The sequence below is a fragment of the Nerophis ophidion genome, linkage group LG05 (assembly GCF_033978795.1).
Source record: "Nerophis ophidion isolate RoL-2023_Sa linkage group LG05, RoL_Noph_v1.0, whole genome shotgun sequence".
In the NCBI taxonomy this organism is placed as follows: Eukaryota; Metazoa; Chordata; class Actinopteri; order Syngnathiformes; family Syngnathidae; genus Nerophis; species Nerophis ophidion.
In genome coordinates, this window is record NC_084615.1 from 50,582,544 (window position 1) to 50,601,863 (window position 19,320).

The window sequence follows — 19,320 nt, forward strand, 5'->3', positions numbered from 1 at the left end:
CTTGGCATACCTTCAAGTACTCCAAGGGGTACGCGTACCCCAATTTGAGAACCACTGGTATAGAATATATTTTTTTTTAATTGTGATTCGTAAGAAAGGCAAGATTGTTTTATAAATACCTCTGCAACGCCTCCACAGTTCCATTTCAAAGTCTCGGGACTTATGCAGGTACCAATAGGTAAGAAAAGTTGGTTTTATTTAATTGGGCCCTAAAATGCTGGGTGGGATGAACTGTGGCTAAACAGATTACCAATGGGGCAATATCCCCCCCTAGCCCTGTGTAGTACCATCCCTGGGAAAAAAGAATGCGGGAATAAATTTGACGGAGTGCATCCATCCATACATCCATTTTCTACCGCTTGTCCCTTTCGGGGTCGCTGGAGCCTATCTCAGCTGAGTTTCGGGCAGAAGGCGGGGTACACCCTGGACAAGTCGCCACCTCATCACGGGGCATGACGGAGTGCATAATATTCTATGATACTTTGTATGGACGCCTGTTGTGTTTCATGTGATCGTGTTATATTCATACCTCCAGCATGGCTGCCAGCTGATTGCCTTTGATGTGTTGCCACACTTTGCCCACAGGCTCCGCCTCCTCCCTCATGAGCCCCAAGGTGCAGGTGGCTCCTGTGAGAACCTCAAAGACAGAGAGTGTTTGTTCTTCTGTCACATTGGCACTGTGTGTGTGTGTGTGTGTGTGTGTGTGTGTGTGTGTCAACATGCCGAGGTTGCTACAGTCCAACAGCAGGAAGTAATTAATTCGTATGTTGCTAAGCAGCAGTGCAGCTAACTCTTGCTAGCAATTAACTTGACATGTGGCGCAGCTAATGATGTTGTGCACATCCGCTAATGAAGGACGCAACTTTAGCATGAGAATGTGACGAGTGTGTTTGATAAGTAAAATGTTTCTTATGATTAACTTTAAAGGCTAGCTAGGATACATACTGAAATAAATACATTTTGAAAAAGCATGCGGTTGTTTTAGCCCTTGAGTGGCGTCAGTAAAAGTCCTTCTGAGACCAAATGTTCTCACAGTGGGTTTAACGTTGCTGTGCGGTAAGAAACTTCCGTCATTGAGATTGTTTTAGAGCCGCGCTCTCGTTTCCTGCTGCTACACACGCTAATATGTGGCCAGACACCTTTTACAAGGCACATAAAAAGCACATTGTAGCTGCACATGCGCATGGACATGCTTACCTACACAATGAACACAAGAATAAAAATATGAACGTTGTGCTTTCAGAAACGTGCTTCCTTAGGGCTCACTTCGACTGGGGAGGGGAAATGTCTTGTTGTGAGTGCACGTACGTGCACGATGCACGCCAACAGGCCAAGCGGGTAAAAAGCTGTTGAGCAAGAAGACATAGGAACGTTTTTCCTTGGAGGCAGGGCTTACATCTCTGACTTTTGTGTGACCTAATAGGTCACAAAAGTGGGAAGGGGTGTTTTCGAATATAAGAAATGGCTGCATGATTCACATGTCAATATTGTATTGGACATTAAATTCAAATATATTGGACTTACACAGATAGAAGGCGTTAACTTTACAATGTATTTCAAGTAGGGCTGTCAACGTTAACATACGTGATTAATAAAAAGAAATCATGTTATCATAAATCAATCAAAATTAATCCCACCATTTGTTATGACTGCAATTAAACCCGAAAATCGGCGCCTATTGTTACACAATGCAAATATGAGTGATTAGAGGCGGCCAATTTACCATTAAAACACACTTTGAGGAACCTTTAGATAAAACTGAGGTCATTTGTTGGCATTGCAGCGACAAACTTTTTCATTATCGCTGGACAACAAGTTTAGAATTGCATCTTAAAGAAAAGCACATGCACTATATTGCCAAAAGTTTGTGGCCACTCATCCGAATGATGACAATCAGTTGCCCTAATCACTTGGCCCAGAGAATAAAATCAAGCACTTAAGCGTGGAGACTGTTTATACAAACATTTGTGAAAGAACGGGCTGCTCTCAGTGATTTCCAGCGTGGAACTGTCATAGGTTGCCAGCTGTGCAACAAATCCAGTCGAGAAATGTCTTCGTCCCTAAATATTCCAAAGTCAACTTTATTATAAGAAAAGTGAAGCGTTTGGGAACAACAGCAACTCAGCCACCAAGTGGTAGGCCACATAAACTGACAGATAGAGGTCAGCGGATAATGAGGCACATAGTGCAAATACTGTCTGCACAGTCAGTTGCTACAGAGCTCCAAACTTCATGAGACCTTCCAATTAGCCCATGTACAGTAAGCAGAAAGCATCAAGGAATGGCCGAGCAGTTGCATCTGAGCCATATATCCCCAAGTCCAATGCAAAGTATAGGAAGCAGTGGTGTACAGCATGTCACCACTGGACTCTAGAGCAGTGGAGATGCCCTCTCTGGACTGATGAGCCACGCTTATCCATCTGGCAATCTGATGGACGAGTCTGGGTTTGGAGGTTGCCAGGAGAATGCTACATGTGCCAAGTGTGAAATTTGGTGGAGGAGGAATTATGGTGTGGGGTTGTTTTTCAGGAGTTGGGCTTGGCTCCTTAGTTCCAGTGAAAAGAACTTTGAATGCTCCAAGATACCAAAACATTTTGGACAATTCCATGGAATGGCACTTTAAGTTCTTATGTGAGTAAAGGCAGGTGGCCAAATACTTTTGGCAATATAGTGTATGTGAGGATCCCGCAAGCATTATTGCGACATCAACACCAACTTGACCAAGCTAAGAACGACAAACAACTTCAACATGAATATTTATGTTATATATATATATATATATATATATATATATATATATAAGGGAATAAGCGGTAGAAAATGGATGGATGGATATAGATAGAGATATATGTATATAGGGCTGTGAATCTTTGGGTGTCCCATGATTCGATTCAATATCGATTCTTGGGGTCACGATTCGATAATATATCGATTTTTTCGATTCGATACGATTCTCGATTCAAAAACGATATTTTTCCGATTCAAAAGGATTCTGTATTCATTCAATACATAGGATTTCAGCAGGATCTACCCCAGTCTGCTGACATGCTTGCAGAGTAGATTTTTTTTTAAAACAGCTTTTATAATTGTGTAAGCCACTGTGACACTATTGTTCTTTTTTATTATTTTTATAAATGTCTAATGATAATGTCGGTGAGGGATTTTTAATCACTGCTATGCTGAAATTATAACTATATTGATACTGTTGTTGATACTATTCATTGTTGATAATATTCATTTTTGTTTCTTTACTTTTGGTTTGTTCTGTGTCGTGTTTGTGTCTTCTCTCAATTGCTCTGTTTATTGCAGTTCTGAGAGTTGCTGGGTCAGGTTTGGTTTTGGAATTGGATTGCATTGTTATGGTATTGCTGTGTAGAGGTTTGTTGGATTGATTAAAAAATAAATAAATAAATAAAAATCAATTTTAAAAATTGATTTTTTTAAAATGGGATTCGATTCTGAATCGCACAACGTAAACGATTCGATTCGTATCGATTTTTTCCCACACCCCTTATATATATATATATATACACATATATATACATATATATATGTATATATATATATATATATGTGTATATATATATATATATATATACACATATATATACATATACATATATATATACACATATATACATACATATACATACATATATATATACATATACATATATATATATATATATATATATATATATATATATATATATATATATATATATATATTAGGGCTGGGCAACGATTAAAAATTTTAATCGAAGTTAATCGCACTATTTCTCCGATTAATCGCGATTAACTGCATTGTATACGCAAAGCCCAATAATGAATTCAAAAGTAGTGTGTAGTGCACCTTTATTGGAATATTCCCCCACATGAACAAAAGCGCCAAAACATTTGTTGTGCAAACACAATTTAAATCAGTCCTTGTTAAACAGTAGCAGTTAAATAGCATATTTTATGAAAATCAACTCAAAAAATGTAAATACAAACATTTAAGCTTATTGCCACTGCCAGGGTATTTAAGTTATCCTGTTTGTTATGGAAAATACATATAATCTACATACAAATCTCTGAGCCACAATCATAACATTTGAACAAGCAATTTCTGAGGTAACAGCAGAAACTTTTTTTTTTTTATCAGGGATCTTATGTTTAAAAAACCTATATTATAGGTAGTGGGCTGTTTTAGGGAATTTTTGATCAAATTATCCGTAGTAGCAATATTAATAATGTTGTGTTTATTCTGCGTAGTGCACTTAAAATAATTATGACCATATCTAGGAATTGATATGATGGGAATTTCACTTGGTGCTTTGATAAACTGAACGCATCATATACATGGTACTATATTGTGATGTTATGAGCCTGGGGAAAAAGGAACTACCCTACCCAGCATGCAACAGGAGTGACGAGCATGCGCGGTAGCCCGGTATAGGTTGTGTGTCGCCATGACGGCATCTTGTATGTTGTGATATGCACGCACTGAAAGCAAACGTTAAGAACTCAGCCAACACTCCTCGTCTGCATTATTCATGAATAGAGAGACAAACACATATACTCCGCTTCTTCACAGGCCGCTGGATGTAGCCGGCAAAGTATTCCCATGCTAGCTAGCCGGTCTAGCAAGCATGCGTCATTCAGTCCAAATGGCCCGATATATCCACATCCAGAATTGTCTGGCGGTCGTAAGTGATCCCGGAGTGACCACGCTGTAAGCCAGCCATGAAATTTGCAGAATTGTCCGGTATTTTTGCCAAATGTTCCATCTTTACCAAGAGCCCTTTGACGCCGAAGCCCGTCCGGGCGACGCCATCTTTTTAAGAAAAGGCGTTAACAAAATAAAAGCATGTAAACAACATACGCAAATGTGCGATAAAATAATTGTCGGCGTTAATAGATTGATGAGTTAACTCGTAATTAACGCATTAATTTGCCCACCCCTAATATATATATATATATACATTTACATTTACATATATATATATACATATATAAACATAGATCCTATCCTAATTCTAGAACGGACTCTATTTGAACCACATATAAAATATTGTAATGTTGTATGGTGTAACACGTATCCTAGTTATCTTAAAAAAAACACTGGAGATTTTTCAGAGGAAAGTCATACATGTTGTATCATGCGCAAACATTAATGCTCCCTCAAATCCTCTTTTTTATGGGTACAATCTTCTGAAGCTCACGGAGTGCAACAGATTCTCCAGTGCTTGTAAAATGTATAACCTAGTATGTGGATTCAATTCTAGACTCTGCCAGCTCATTCCAGTGACCACTCCTTCTCCTAGAAATAACCAGAAGTAAACCTTTATAAAGTGTTCAAAATTTAGTATAGCCTGTAGAGGCCCGGTGATCTGGAATGAGATTGATAGCTCTATAAAATAATCAAATTCTTTAAACATTTTTAATAAGTGTTTTTAGTTAAATTTATTGCGATGTCATGCTTAGTACTTTAAAAACACCCCTTATGGTTGAGGAATTCACATTAGTCGCATAATTTAGGTGTTAACCTCTGTATGTATAAGATTATCGCAGATCTTCAAGATACAACCTTTTAATCCAATTTGAATAATACAATATTTAGACAGATTTGGTGGATTTAAAGATTCCTTTTTAATTTCCATCCAACCATTTCCTACCGCTTATTCCCTTTGGGGTCGCGGGGGTCGCTGGTGCCTATCTCAGCTACAATCGGGCGGAAGGCGGCGTACACTCTGGACAAGTCGCTATCTCATCGCAAGGCCAACAGACAGACAACATTCACACTCACATTCACACTGTTGGAGCCTATTTATATTATTTATCTATTAATTGTTTTGACAATCTAATTCAATAATGCCAATGAAGTTGTTGATTATTTATTGAATGTTTTAAATGAATTATGATTGATTGACTGATTGTTTTCAGCTGCTCACGCTCCTCCTGGTGGGCAACTTCTTCCTATAATTAGGAGGACAGCACAGCTGGGCGCTGCCTTTGTCTGTCTGTCATATTGAAGGAGTGAGGAGTGATATTGTTTGTTTACCACTAAATAAGTTTATTTGTATTATATAGAAAGTCAACCACGGTGAATATTTTCTGTTTGTGAAAATAAATTAACATTTTGAAACTGGAAGTATCTCCACGAGTGCTTATTAGGAATTTAGTGCGTCATAAAACCTCCTCCTCAAGGCTACTCTGCAAACTTTATTTCTATTTTTTCGAAACCTTTTTGGATTGACAGAGTAGCCGTAACAAAGTAAACAAACATCACTGAAGACTCAAAGGACCATCCACAATCGCGCTGCACCGACGACAGCAAGCAGCCAGCGGGCCGTGAGTAAAATCAGCTGATGACGTCATGAATAAATGAATGAACACGCCGCTGCTGCATGGAATCATTCAAACGCTAAGGAAAAAATTGTGGATGTGAAATGAAAATATTGGAAGGACGTTTAGGAATGAACTAAACAATCAACTAATTGGAAATTAAATTGAGCAGTGTGATTATTTAGAATGATGTCTGGCACACCTGACACCGCAGCTGAACATGACGACATGCTGAGAACGCGCATTGCTTCACGCAGAGGCAGACTGGGCGCGTGCACGAGGAGGCTAAATGCAATAAAGACTTTGATGACTGATGTTACAAATGCTGATAAAGTCAATGATGATTTTGAAGTATTTAAAGAAGCTGTGGATGAATTAAAAAATGCTCACAAGTTTGTGCAAGAATTGCTATCAGAAGAGGAAAATGAAAATGATTATTATGACTGGTATGAACCCAGAATAATGCATTTAAATTATTTCATGAAAGATGGTGAAACATGGAAAAGAGAAATTGCACAATCAAAAGTTGGACCCCTGGACAGCATATCAAATGTATCTCACAAATCAAAGTCTGCCACTGGGTCAAAAGCCTCCAGATGTTCCTCAGTATCCTCAGAATTAAAAAAGGCCAAAGCGGACCAGGCTGCTACAATGGCTCGAGCTGCTGCACTGAAGGAAAAACATACCTTGCAACTGGAGGAAACAAAACTTAAAGCAAAGATGGAGCAAATGGAGTTGGAAACAGACCTCGCAGCATCAACTGCTAAAATACAAATCCTTCAAAGTGATTTGATTCTTGAAAGCCAGGTGGCTCAGGAACCTCAGGGTGATGGCGTGACTGAATATTATGATTATCACCATGAAACAGAAACTATGAAGAGGAATGTGGACTTTCTAGAGTTCGGTGCAGTACCATCTCAAGTCTCCACAAACCTCTACCTAAAAGGAACACCAACACATCAGAAGATCTAAATAAACCTCAAAACAAAAACACAACCGAAGAACACAAGACCCAGAGTGTAAATCAGACTCAAATAATAAATCACTCTGCACAAGATAATGTGGTCATTAATGCTGCTCATGATAACTTCAGTATGGTTATTCAAAGACAAAGTGACATCGCAAAACTCATTGTCTCACATCAAAAACTGTCTCTACTACCAACAAGAGAGATGTCTGTGTTTGATGGTAACCCACTGGCCTATCAGTCTTTTGTCCATGGATTTGAACACTTGATTGAAGACAAGACTGAGAATCATCAAGACTTCTACTACCTTAAACAATTTACATCTGGTTTGCCAAGAGACTTGGTTCGCAGCTGTTTGCACATGGAAGCCAGTAGGGGCTATAATGAAGCAAGGCGCCTCTTGAAAGAACACTTTGGAAATGAGATGAACATTTTGGGAGCTTATTTGGAAAAAGCCTTGAATTGGACAGCGATTAAAGCTGAGGATGAGAAAATGCTGCATGCATATGCACTGTATTTAAGAGGATGCTGCAATGTAATGCAAGATTTACAGTATTTGGAGGAACTTGATATCCCATCAAACCTAAGGCTGATTACATCCAAACTACCCTACAAACTCAGAGAAAAGTGGCGCAGCACAGCCTTTGAGACACAACAGAGGACTGGAAGGAGGATCAGATTTAACAACTTTGTGGATTTTGTGGAAAACCATGCCAAGATGCTTTTGGATCCGTTGTTTGGAGACATTCAGGACCAAACAACGAAAAGGCCTCTCCCAAGAAGCACAACTGGATCAAAACCAATCAGAAGCAGAAGCAGCAGCTTTGCTACTTCAGTAGCTGTAAATACAGAGCCAGCAGGATGCACTGTAAAACAATCCTCTGTTCCACAACAACCTGCTCAAACCACACCCAGTGGTGTCATCCCGTTATGTGGATATACCACATGCTCTGATTGACTGCTCACAATTCAAAACACAGTCACATGACAAAAAGGTTGAATTTTTAAGAACACAAAGATATTGTTTTGGTTGCCTAATAAAAGGTCATCTAAGCAAACATTGTACAAGAAGATTGTGTCAGGTTTGCAATATGAAACATCCTACTGCGCTTCATATTTCAAGTGAAACATTCCCAAAATAGGAAAATCAAGCAAAGCTCACTGCTGAGACAGAAGAAACCCCTGTTAGCATTGCCCTTGTTCCAGCCGGTAATGCAACCGGGGCTGGGAAACACTGTGCACTTGCAATCGTGCCAGTCAGAGTTAAGGCGGGAAAAGGGAACAAGTATGTTCAGACCTATGCCTTCCTCGATCCTGGCAGCACAGCAACATTCTGCACAGAAAATCTAATGAACAAACTGAATGTGAAAGGACGCAAAACACAAAATATTTTGCGAACAATGGGACAGGAAAAGCCTGCAATGACCTATGAGGTCAAAGGACTGAAGATTGGAGACTTGGAAGGGTTCACATATCTGGACCTGCCAAAAGTGTTTACACAAAGCAAGATACATGTCTCAAAGAAAAACATCATTACAAAGGCTGACATGAAGAGGTGGCCATATCTTGGTGGCATTGAGTTGGAGGAAATTGAGGCAGACATTGAACTTCTTATTGGGACTGATGTTCCTCGTGCAATGGAGCCATGGAATACAATAAACAGTCAAAAGGATGGACCATATGCAGTCCAAACCATACTGGGATAGGTGGTAACTGGACCACTCAGTTGCAGTGTGACAGAACATGCTGGGCCCATTGCAGTGTCAACTAACAGAATCTCAGTAATTGGGCAGAAGGACCTCATCAGACAATATAACCAGGATTTCTCTGACAACATATATGAGGAGAAAAATGAGATGTCAGTTGAGGATAAATGTTTCATGGAGATCACCTCAAGTTCTGTGTTTCTTAAAGATGATCACAATCCTGTGCCACTGCCTTTGCGGGATAAAGACAAAGTCATGCCTGATAACTATAAAATGGTAAAAGAAGAAACACTGCATCTCACGAAAAGTAAAGAAAAGGTCAAGGACAAAGGAGACAAACATGACAAAACGAAGAAAGAAACAGAAAATCAAGGACTCCACCAAGGACAAGACATGGCCAAAGAGCCAAAGTTCAGAAGGACGAGTCGGAGTACGAAATCTATGACATCAACAACCGTTTCCTCAACCTGGATGACGCCATGCTCAGCGCCTCAGATGACCATCACGACAGACGGATGCAAGCAAGACCATGGAACAAGGAAACTCATGGACGACAGGCCAAATGGTAAAGACATTTCCAGATGCCAATGGCTTCGTGAGCAGTATTTTGGTTGAAACCAAGACCAACACAGTTGAAGGACCAATAGAAGCTCTGCCAGCTAATGGAAGCAGCTTGATGGACTGAAGGGGGATACGGTTCTCCAGCCTTGACTCGATGACCGCTTCAGATATGACTATGGACTTAGAGACTTGACTAGTAACTCAAGTAGTTTAAAGAACTTTGAAATTGAAGAAAATCATTTATTTGTATTGTGTTGTTCTATTATCGCTCCTTTGAATATTATTATTTATGTAATTGTTTTGACTAAAGCACACAATTAGGGGCCGGGATGTTGGAGCCTATTTATATTATTTATCTATTAATTGTTTTGACAATCTAATTCAATAATGCCAATGAAGTTGTTGATTATTTATTGGATGTTTTAAATGAATTATGATTGATTGACTGATTGTTTTCAGCTGCTCACGCTCCTCCTGGTGGGCAACTTCCTCCTCCTATAATTAGGAGGGCAGCACAGCTGAGCGCTGCCTTTGTCTGTCTGTCATATTGAAGGAGTGAGGAGTGATATTGTTTGTTGACCACTAAATAAGTTTATTTGTATTATATAGAAAGTCAACCACGGTGAATATTTTTTGTTTGTGAAAATAAATTAACATTTTGAAACTGGAAGTATCTCCGCGAGTGCTTATTAGGAATTTAGTGCGTCATAAAACCTCCTCCTCAAGGCTACTCTGCAAACTTTATTTTTTCGAAACCTTTTTGGATTGACAGAGTGGCCGTAACACACACACTAGGGCCAATTAAGTGTTGCCAATCAACCTATCCCCAGGTGCATGTCTTTGGTCCCCAGGTGCATGTGTTTGGAAGCGGGAGGAAGCCAGAGTACCCGGAGGGAACCCAAGCAGTCACGGGGAGAACATGTAAACTCCACACGGAAATATCCCGAACCCGGGATTGAACCCAGGACTACTCAGGACCTTTGTATTCGTATTGTGAGGCAGACGCACTAACCCCTCTATCACCGCACTGCTCTCCTTTTTAATTAATACATGAAATTGTAAATGGGTATTTGGTGGGTAGATTTTGAAATGTATTGTATTTTGTATAACTTATGATGTCGTATATTTTAACTGTGGGTCCCTGTCCATAAACTATACACTTCTAGGGATTACCTTTTTGCAGAACAGACTCTGATATTAACAAAAGAAACAATAATAAAATACATAACTATGTCAGTATGTAAATAAATAAGTAATTGCAGACTATCAATCAGAACAGGTTATAAAAGATTATACCATAGCACTGGGAATACTGTGTAGTGAACTGTAATTACCTGATGTGGGCTCCATAAAGCAAGGGCAGGCATGCCTGCAGTATTAGACGGAATTAGGGAAGCGGCATGAGACAACACGTGTTTGATGTGGAATGGAGTCTCGGATTGAAAGTAAACTTTATTCCATTGGAGTTTATGAGGCCATTGAGATGGCGGCGCCCGGAAGGGCTGCGGCCTCGAGGAGCTCCTGCTAAATATGGAACATTTGGCAGAAATACCGGACAATTCTACAAACTTTATGGCTGGCTCACATCGTGGTCACTCCATGATCACGTACGACCGCCAGAAACTTCTGGATGTGGACATATCGGGCTGTTTTGGACTGATAGACGCGTGCTTGCTAGACCTGCTAACTAGCACGGGAATACTTCGCCGGCTACATCCAGCGGCCTGTGAAGCAGGGGAGTATAGTAGCAGCGGGGGCCGTCTACGGAGCAGACGCCAGCGGTGTGATCGGAAACGCGGATGCCGAGCGGGGCTAAAAATAAAGCAGAAGGCTAATCCCCACAGAACACCACTTCCCTCCATCCTGAAGCCGGATTTAAATGGAAGATGCGAGACTACTGGTCTGGGTAAGGAGTCAGTTAAATTAGAACAAGTTTTTTCTGCTTTGAGTGTTGCAGAGTTGGGACATGTGTTTTACTGAGGTGGCCAACTATGATGCGTGCAGTTTATCAAAGCAACAAACAAACAATCGGAAAATTCCCGTCGTATCAATTCCTAGATATGGTCGTAATTATACTAAATGCACTGGGCATAATAAACACAACATTATTAATATTGCTACTACGAATAATTTGATCAAAAATTCCCTAAAACAACCCACTACCTATAATATAGTTTTTTTAAACATAAGATCATTGTCCCCCAAAACGTTGTTAGTTAATGATATCATCAGAGACAACAATCTTAACGTCATCGGTCTCAGCGAAACCTGGCTTAAACCAAACTACTTTTTTGCGCTAAACGAGGCATGTCCTCCTAACTTTACACATGCGCATATTGCCCGTCCTCTTAAAATGGGTGGGGGGGAAGCACTAATATACAACGAAAACTTTAACCTTAGTTCTAACATAAATAATAAATATAAATCGTTTGAGGTGCTTACTATGAGGTCTGTCACACCGCTGCCTCTACACCTGGCTGTTATCTACCGCCCCCCAGGGCCCTATTCGGACTTTATCAATGAATTCTCAGATGTCGTTGCTGATCTAGTGACACACGCCGATAATATAATCATAATGGGGGACTTTAATATCCATATGAATACCCCATCGGACCCACCGTGCGTAGCGCTCCAGACTATAATTGATAGCTGTGGTCTCACACAAATAATAAATGAACCCACGCATCGCAACGGTAATACGATAGACCTAGTGCTTGTCAGGGGTATCACCGTTTCCAAAGTTACGATACTCCCGTATAGTAAAGTATTGTCCGATCATTACCTGATAAAATTCGAGGTTCAGACGCATGTTCGTCAAACTAATAATAATAATAACTGCTATAGCAGCCGCAACATTAATACGGCCACAACGACAACTCTTGCTGACCTACTGCCCTCGGTAATGGCACCATTCCCAAAATATGTGGGCTCTATTGATAACCTCACTAACAACTTTAACGACGCCCTGCGCGAAACCATTGATAACATAGCACCGCTAAAGTTAAAAAAGGCTCCAAAAAACCGTACCCCGTGGTTTACAGAAGAAACTAGAGCTCAGAAATTATTATGTAGAAAGCTGGAACGCAAATGGCGCACGACTAAACTTGAGGTGCACCATCAAGCATGGAGTGATGGTTTAATAACTTATAAACGCATGCTTACCTTAGCTAAAGCTAAATATTACTCAAATCTCATCCACCGTAATAAAAACTATCCTAAATTTTTGTTTAGTACGGTAGCATCGCTAACCCAACAAGGGACTCCTTCCAGTAGCTCCACCCACTCAGCTGATGACTTTATGCAATTCTTTAGTAAGAAAATTGAAGTCATTAGAAAGGAGATTAAAGACAATGCGTCCCAGCTACAACTGGGTTCTATTAACACTGACACGATTGTATATACGGCGGATACTGCCCTCCAAAATAGTTTCTCTTGTTTTGAGGAAATAACATTAGAGGAATTGTTACAACGTGTAAATGGAATAAAACAAACAACATGTTTACTTGACCCACTTCCTGGGAAACTGATCAAGGAGCTCTTTGTATTATTAGGTCCATCAGTGCTAAATATTATAAACTTATCACTTTCCTCGGGCACTGTTCCCCTAGCATTCAAAAAAGCGGTTATTCATCCTCTTCTTAAAAGACCTAACCTCGATCCTGACCTCATGGTAAACTACCGACCGGTGTCTCACCTTCCCTTTATTTCAAAAATCCTCGAAAAAATTGTTGCGGAGCAGTTAAATGAACACTTAGCGTCTTAACAATCTATGTGAAACCTTTCAATCCGGTTTCAGGGCAAATCACTCCACGGAGACAGCCCTCGCAAAAATGACTAATGATCTATTGCTAACGATGGATTCTGATGCGTCATCTATGTTGCTGCTCCTCGATCTTAGCGCTGCTTTCGATACAGTCAATCATAATATTTTATTAGAACGTATCAAAACACGAATTGGTATGTCAGACTTAGCCCTGTCTTGGTTTAACTCTTATCTTACTGATAGGATGTAGTGCGTCTCCCATAACAATGTGACCTCAGACTACGTTAAGGTAACGTGTGGAGTTCCCCAGGGTTCGGTCCTTGGCCCTGCACTCTTCAGCATCTACATGCTGCCGCTAGGTGACATCATACGCAAATACGGTATTAGCTTTCACTGTTATGCTGATGACACCCAACTCTACATGCCCCTAAAGCTGACCAACACGCCGGATTGTAGTCAGCTGGAGGCGTGTCTTAATGAAATCAAACAATGGATGTCCGCTAACTTTTTGCAACTCAACGCCAAAAAAACGGAAATGCTGATTATCGGTCCTGCTGGACACAGACCTTTATTTAATGATACAACTCTAACATTTGACAACCAAACAATTAAACAAGGCGACACGGTAAAGAATCTGGGTGTTATCTTTGACCCAACTCTCTCCTTTGAGTCACACATTAAAAGCGTTACTAAAACGGCCTTCTTTCATCTCCATAATATCGCTAAAATTCGCTCCATTCTGTCCACTAAAGACGCTGAGATCATTATCCATGCGTTTGTTACGTCTCGTCTCAATTACTGTAACGTATTATTTTCGGGTCTCCCCATGTCTAGCATTAAAAGATTACAGTTGGTACAAAATGCGGCTGCTAGACTTTTGACAAGAACAAGAAAGTTTGATCATATTACGCCTGTACTGGCTCACCTGCACTGGCTTCCTGTGCACTTAAGATGTGACTTTAAGGTTTTACTACTTACGTATAAAATACTACACGGTCTAGCTCCATCCTATCTTGCCGATTGTATTGTACTATATGTCCCGGCAAGAAATCTGCGTTCAAAGGACTCCGGCTTATTAGTGATTCCCAAAGCCCAAAAAAAGTCTGTGGGCTATAGAGCGTTTTCATTTCGGGCTCCAGTACTCTGGAATGCCCTCCCGGTAAAAGTTCGAGATGCCACCTCAGTAGAAGCATTTAAGTCTCACCTTAAAACTCATTTGTATACCCTAGCCTTTAAATAGACTCCCTTTTTCGACCAGTTGATCTGCCGTTTCTTTTCTTTTTCTCCTATGTCCCACTCTCCCTTGTGGAAGGGGTCCGGTCCGATCCGATCCGGTGGCCATGTACTGCTCGCCTGTGTATCGGCTGGGGACATCTCTGCGCTGCTGATCCGCCTCCGCTTGGGATGTTTTCCTGCTGGCTCCGCTGTGAACGGGACTCTCGCTGCTGTGGTGGATCCGCTTTGAACTGGACTCTTGCGACTGTGTTGGATCCATTATGGATTGAACTTTCACAATATCATGTTAGACCCGCTCGACATCCATTGCTTTCCTCCTCTCCAAGGTTCTCATAGTCATCATTGTCACCGACGTCCCACTGGGTGTGAGTTTTCCTTGCCCTTATGTGGGCCTACCGAGGATGTCGTGGTGGTTTGTGCAGTCCTTTGAGACACTAGTGATTTAGGGCTATATAAGTAAACATTGATTGATTGATTGATAATAAACTTAGTCTCAGTGGCACAAAAAACATGTGGGCTAAAACATGTTTGCATACACAACATACATATCCATCCATTATTCTACCGCTTGTTCTTGTCGGGGTCGGTAAATAGTTGGGAAACACTGATCTTCTTTTACCACCTCACAGCTAATTGCATGAGTTTCAAGCATACTCACTCTAATTGTTACCATCAAAGTGTTGGACTTGATGAAACCTGTATTGAACTCAGCAAACCCCCTCCTTGGACCGTCGGAAGACAGGAACACACCTGTGGATAACCTGAAGCCACCTGCTCAGCTTCCTACAACTGGCTCATTTAACTCCAAACTCAAAGCAAGTGCAGCCATAAGACAAAGGGCTTGTTGTACGTCAGCAACTGAGCATCACCTGTTCATAGGTACTGGTATTCCATTGACATCCAGATGTATCCATTGTCCTCAAGCTCAAAGCCCCCCAAAAAATAGGTGAAGCAATTTCACCAACTGTCCAGCAAGGGGAGCCAAACACCAGCTAATCAGCAAACACTAGAGATGTAAATAATATATACAGCATGCACTGTCAATATTTACCACTACAAAAGAAGCTATGTGTGAGGAAAAATGTGTTACAAAGACATTCATCAAAGCACTTTCCTGCAACTTAAAGCTACAGTAAATGTTAACCAAAACAATTTTAGTATAATTATTTAAAGGTGCTATATGTAGCAATGTGGCCAGAAATGGTAATGCAATCACGGTCAAAATTCTGCAGTCCCCTCCGACTCTTTATGACCGAGGTTGCCAGATACACAGCTGAATCTGAATCCTACTCCAAAGAAATTCAAATGGCCATCGATGAGTCCTACCATGTAGGTTTCTCTTGTTTATGCTTGTTGCAAGATGGTTTACTAAGCAATTATGCCACATTTTACTGATATCCATTAGCCAAATGTATTTGTAAAGTTACGCTGCAATATTTTCGTTGGGAGTCAGGACAGATTGTTGGCATTACCCTGCTAAAATGTCATGTTTGTCCGCATGGACCATTATCAAAATAATTATATACAATAATATATTATATATACCGTTGCACTACTTTGATGGCAATCCAAGGCCAACAGTAAAATTACCGCCACATTGCGTTCAGCATAACTCCATGTTGCATCCAACCTGACTCTGCATTCTCTTCCATGTACGCACATCACCATCTTTCAATGCAGAGTACAATTCTATGAGCCAACCCACATTACGCAAAAACCACGGTACGCATAAATCATATAGCTTACTACCATCCCATTGCACGAAGAAGAAAATCATGTAATGCATTGTATTGTGCCAAGCAAATACAACCCCATAGGTGCCTGATGGACACACAGTACCAGAAACCGCAACTCCATCCATCCATTTTCTACCGCTTATTCCCTTTCGGGGTCGCGGGGGGCGCTGGCGCCTATCTCAGCTACAATCGGGCGGAAGGCGGAGTACACCCTGGACAAGTCGCCACCTCATCGCAGGGCAACTAAAAGTGCTAATGTTGGAACCCTTTTCCTCTGTGTATCAGCATATTGAGAATGAAATGGCCACTGTCACTACCCATATCCACATAGGTTTTATTTGTTGAAAATATATTTTGCCCTTTCAGTTGAATGAGACATCGACATACAGGCTAACGGGCATATATTTCCCCCGTTGGCCTGTATGTCGGTGTGTCATTGACCGGGCTAGCCTGCTAAGCATTCATTGCACGAACATACTAGCTTTGTCAGACAAGATCATAGGCTGTATTGGACAATATAGTTTACATACGAAATGTCCATTTCTATTTATTACTTCCGGGTACACCAGCTTCCTCCCACCTCCAAAGACATGCACCTGGAGATAAGTTGATTGGCAACACGAAATTGGCCCAAGTGTGTGAATGTGAATGTTGTCTGTCTGTGTTGGCCCTGTGATGAGGTGGCGACTTGTCCAGGGTGTGCGGTGCCTTCCGGCCGAATGCAGCTGAGATCGGCTCCAGCACCCCCCGCGACCCCAAAAGGGACAAGCGGTAGGAAATGGATGGATACAAATAATATCCATCCATCTTCTTCCGCTTATCCGAGGTCGGGTCGCGGGGGCAGCAGCCTAAGCAGGGAAGCCCAGACTTCCCTCTCCCCAGCCACTTCGTCTAGCTCTTCCCGGGGGATCCCGAGGCGTTCCCAGGCCAGCCGGGAGACGTAGTCTTCCCAACGTGTCCTGGGTCTTCCCCGTGGCCTCCTACCGGTTGGACGTGCCCTAAACACCTCCATCGGGAGGCATTCGGGTGGCATCCTGACCAGATGCCCGAACCACCTCATCTGGCTCCTCTCGATGTGGAGGAGCAGCGGCTTTACTTTGAGTTCCTCCCGGATGACAGAGCTTCTCACCCTATCTCTAAGGGAGAGCCCCGCCACACGGCGGAGGAAACTCATTTCGGCCGCTTGTACCCGTGATCTTATCCTTTCGGTCATGACCCAAAGCTCATGACCATAGGTGAGGATGGGAACGTAGATCGACCGGTAAATTGAGAGCTTTGCCTTCCGGCTCAGCTCCTTCTTCACCACAACAGATCGGTACAACGTCCGCATTACTGAAGACGCCGCACCGATCCGCCTGTCGATCTCACGATCCACTCTTCCCCCACTCGTGAACAAGACTCCTAGGTACTTGAACTCCTCCACTTGGGGCAGGGTCTCTTCCCCAACCCGGAGATGGCACTCCACCCTTTTCCGGGAGAGAACCATGGACTCGGATTTGGAGGTGCTGATTCTCATTCCGGCCGCTTCACACTCGGCTGCGAACCGATCCAGTGAGAGCTGAAGATCCCGGCCAGATGAAGCCAACAGGACCACATCGTCTGCAAAAAGCAGAGACCTAATCCCGCGGCCACCAAACCGGAACCCCTCAATGCCTTGACTGCGCCTAGAAATTCTGTCCATAAAAGTTATGAACAGAATCGGTGACAAAGGGCAACCTTGGCGGAGTCCAACCCTCACTGGAAATGTGTCCGACTTACTGCCAGCAATGCGGACTAAGCTCTGACACTGATCGTACAGGGAACGGACTGCCATAATAAGACAGTCCGATACCCCATACTCTCTGAGCACTCCCTACAGGACTTCCCGAGGGACACGGTCGAATGCCTGCTCCAAGTCCACAAAGCACATGTAGACTGGTTGGGCAAACTCCCATGCACCCTCAAGAACCCTGCCGAGAATATAGAGCTGGTCCACAGTTCCACGACCAGGACGAAAACCACACTGTTCCTCCTGAATCCGAGGTTCGACTATCCGGCATAGCCTCCTCTCCAGTACACCTGAATAAACCTTACCGGGAAGGCTGAGGAGTGTGATCCCACGATAGATGGAACACACCCTCCGGTCCACCTTCTTAAAGAGAGGGACCACCACCCCGGTCTGCAAATCCAGAGGTACCGCCCCCGATGTCCACGCGATGCTGCAGAGTCTTGTCAACCAAGACAGCCCCACAGCATCCAGAGCCTTAAGGAACTCAGGGCGGATCTCATCCACCCCTGGGGCCTTACCACCGAGGAGCTTTTTAACTACCTCAGCAACCTCAGCCCCAGAAATAGGAGAGTCCACCACAGATTCCCCAGGCACTGCTTCCTCAGAGGAAGACGTGTTGGTGGGATTGAGGAGGTCTTCGAAGTATTCTTTCCACCTATCCACAACATCCGCACTTGAGGTCAGCAGAACACCATCCGCACCATACACAGTGTTGACAGTGCACTGCTTCCCCTTCCTGAGGCGGCGGACGGTGGTCCAGAATCGCTTCGAAGCCATCCGGAAGTCATTTTCCATGGCTTCTCCAAACTCTTCCCATGTCCGAGTTTTTGCCTCTGTGACCGCTGAAGCTGCACACCGCTTGGCCTGTCGGTACCTGTCCACTGCCTCTGGAGTCCTATGAGCCAAAAGAACCCGATAGGACTCCTTCTTCAGCTTGACGGCATCCCTCACCGCCGGTGTCCACCAGCGGGTTCTAGGATTACCGCCACGACAAGCACCAACTACCTTGCGGCCACAGCTCCGATCAGCCGCCTCGACAATAGAGGTGCGGAACATGTTCCACTCGGACTCAATGTCCAGCACCTCCCTCGTGACATGTTCAAAGTTCTTCCGGAGGTGGGAATTGAAACTTTCTCTGACAGGAGACTCTGCCAGACGTTCCCAGCAAACCCTCACAATGCGTTTGGGCCTGCCAGGTCTGTCCGGCATCCTCCCCCACCATCGCAGCCAACTCACCACCAGGTGGTGATCAGTAG

The 19,320-nt window shown here is 42.6% G+C and overlaps 1 protein-coding gene across 1 annotated transcript in view; it reads right to left on the bottom strand.

The window, feature by feature from the left end:
* LOC133553313 (protein CEBPZOS-like) overlaps positions 1–19,320 on the bottom strand; it is a 32,028-nt gene that overhangs the window by 1,955 nt on the left and 10,753 nt on the right. The window contains exon 4 of the mRNA XM_061901374.1: positions 530–637. Within this exon, the coding sequence (XP_061757358.1) occupies positions 530–637 (108 nt within the window). The remainder of the gene's footprint in view (positions 1–529; positions 638–19,320) is intronic.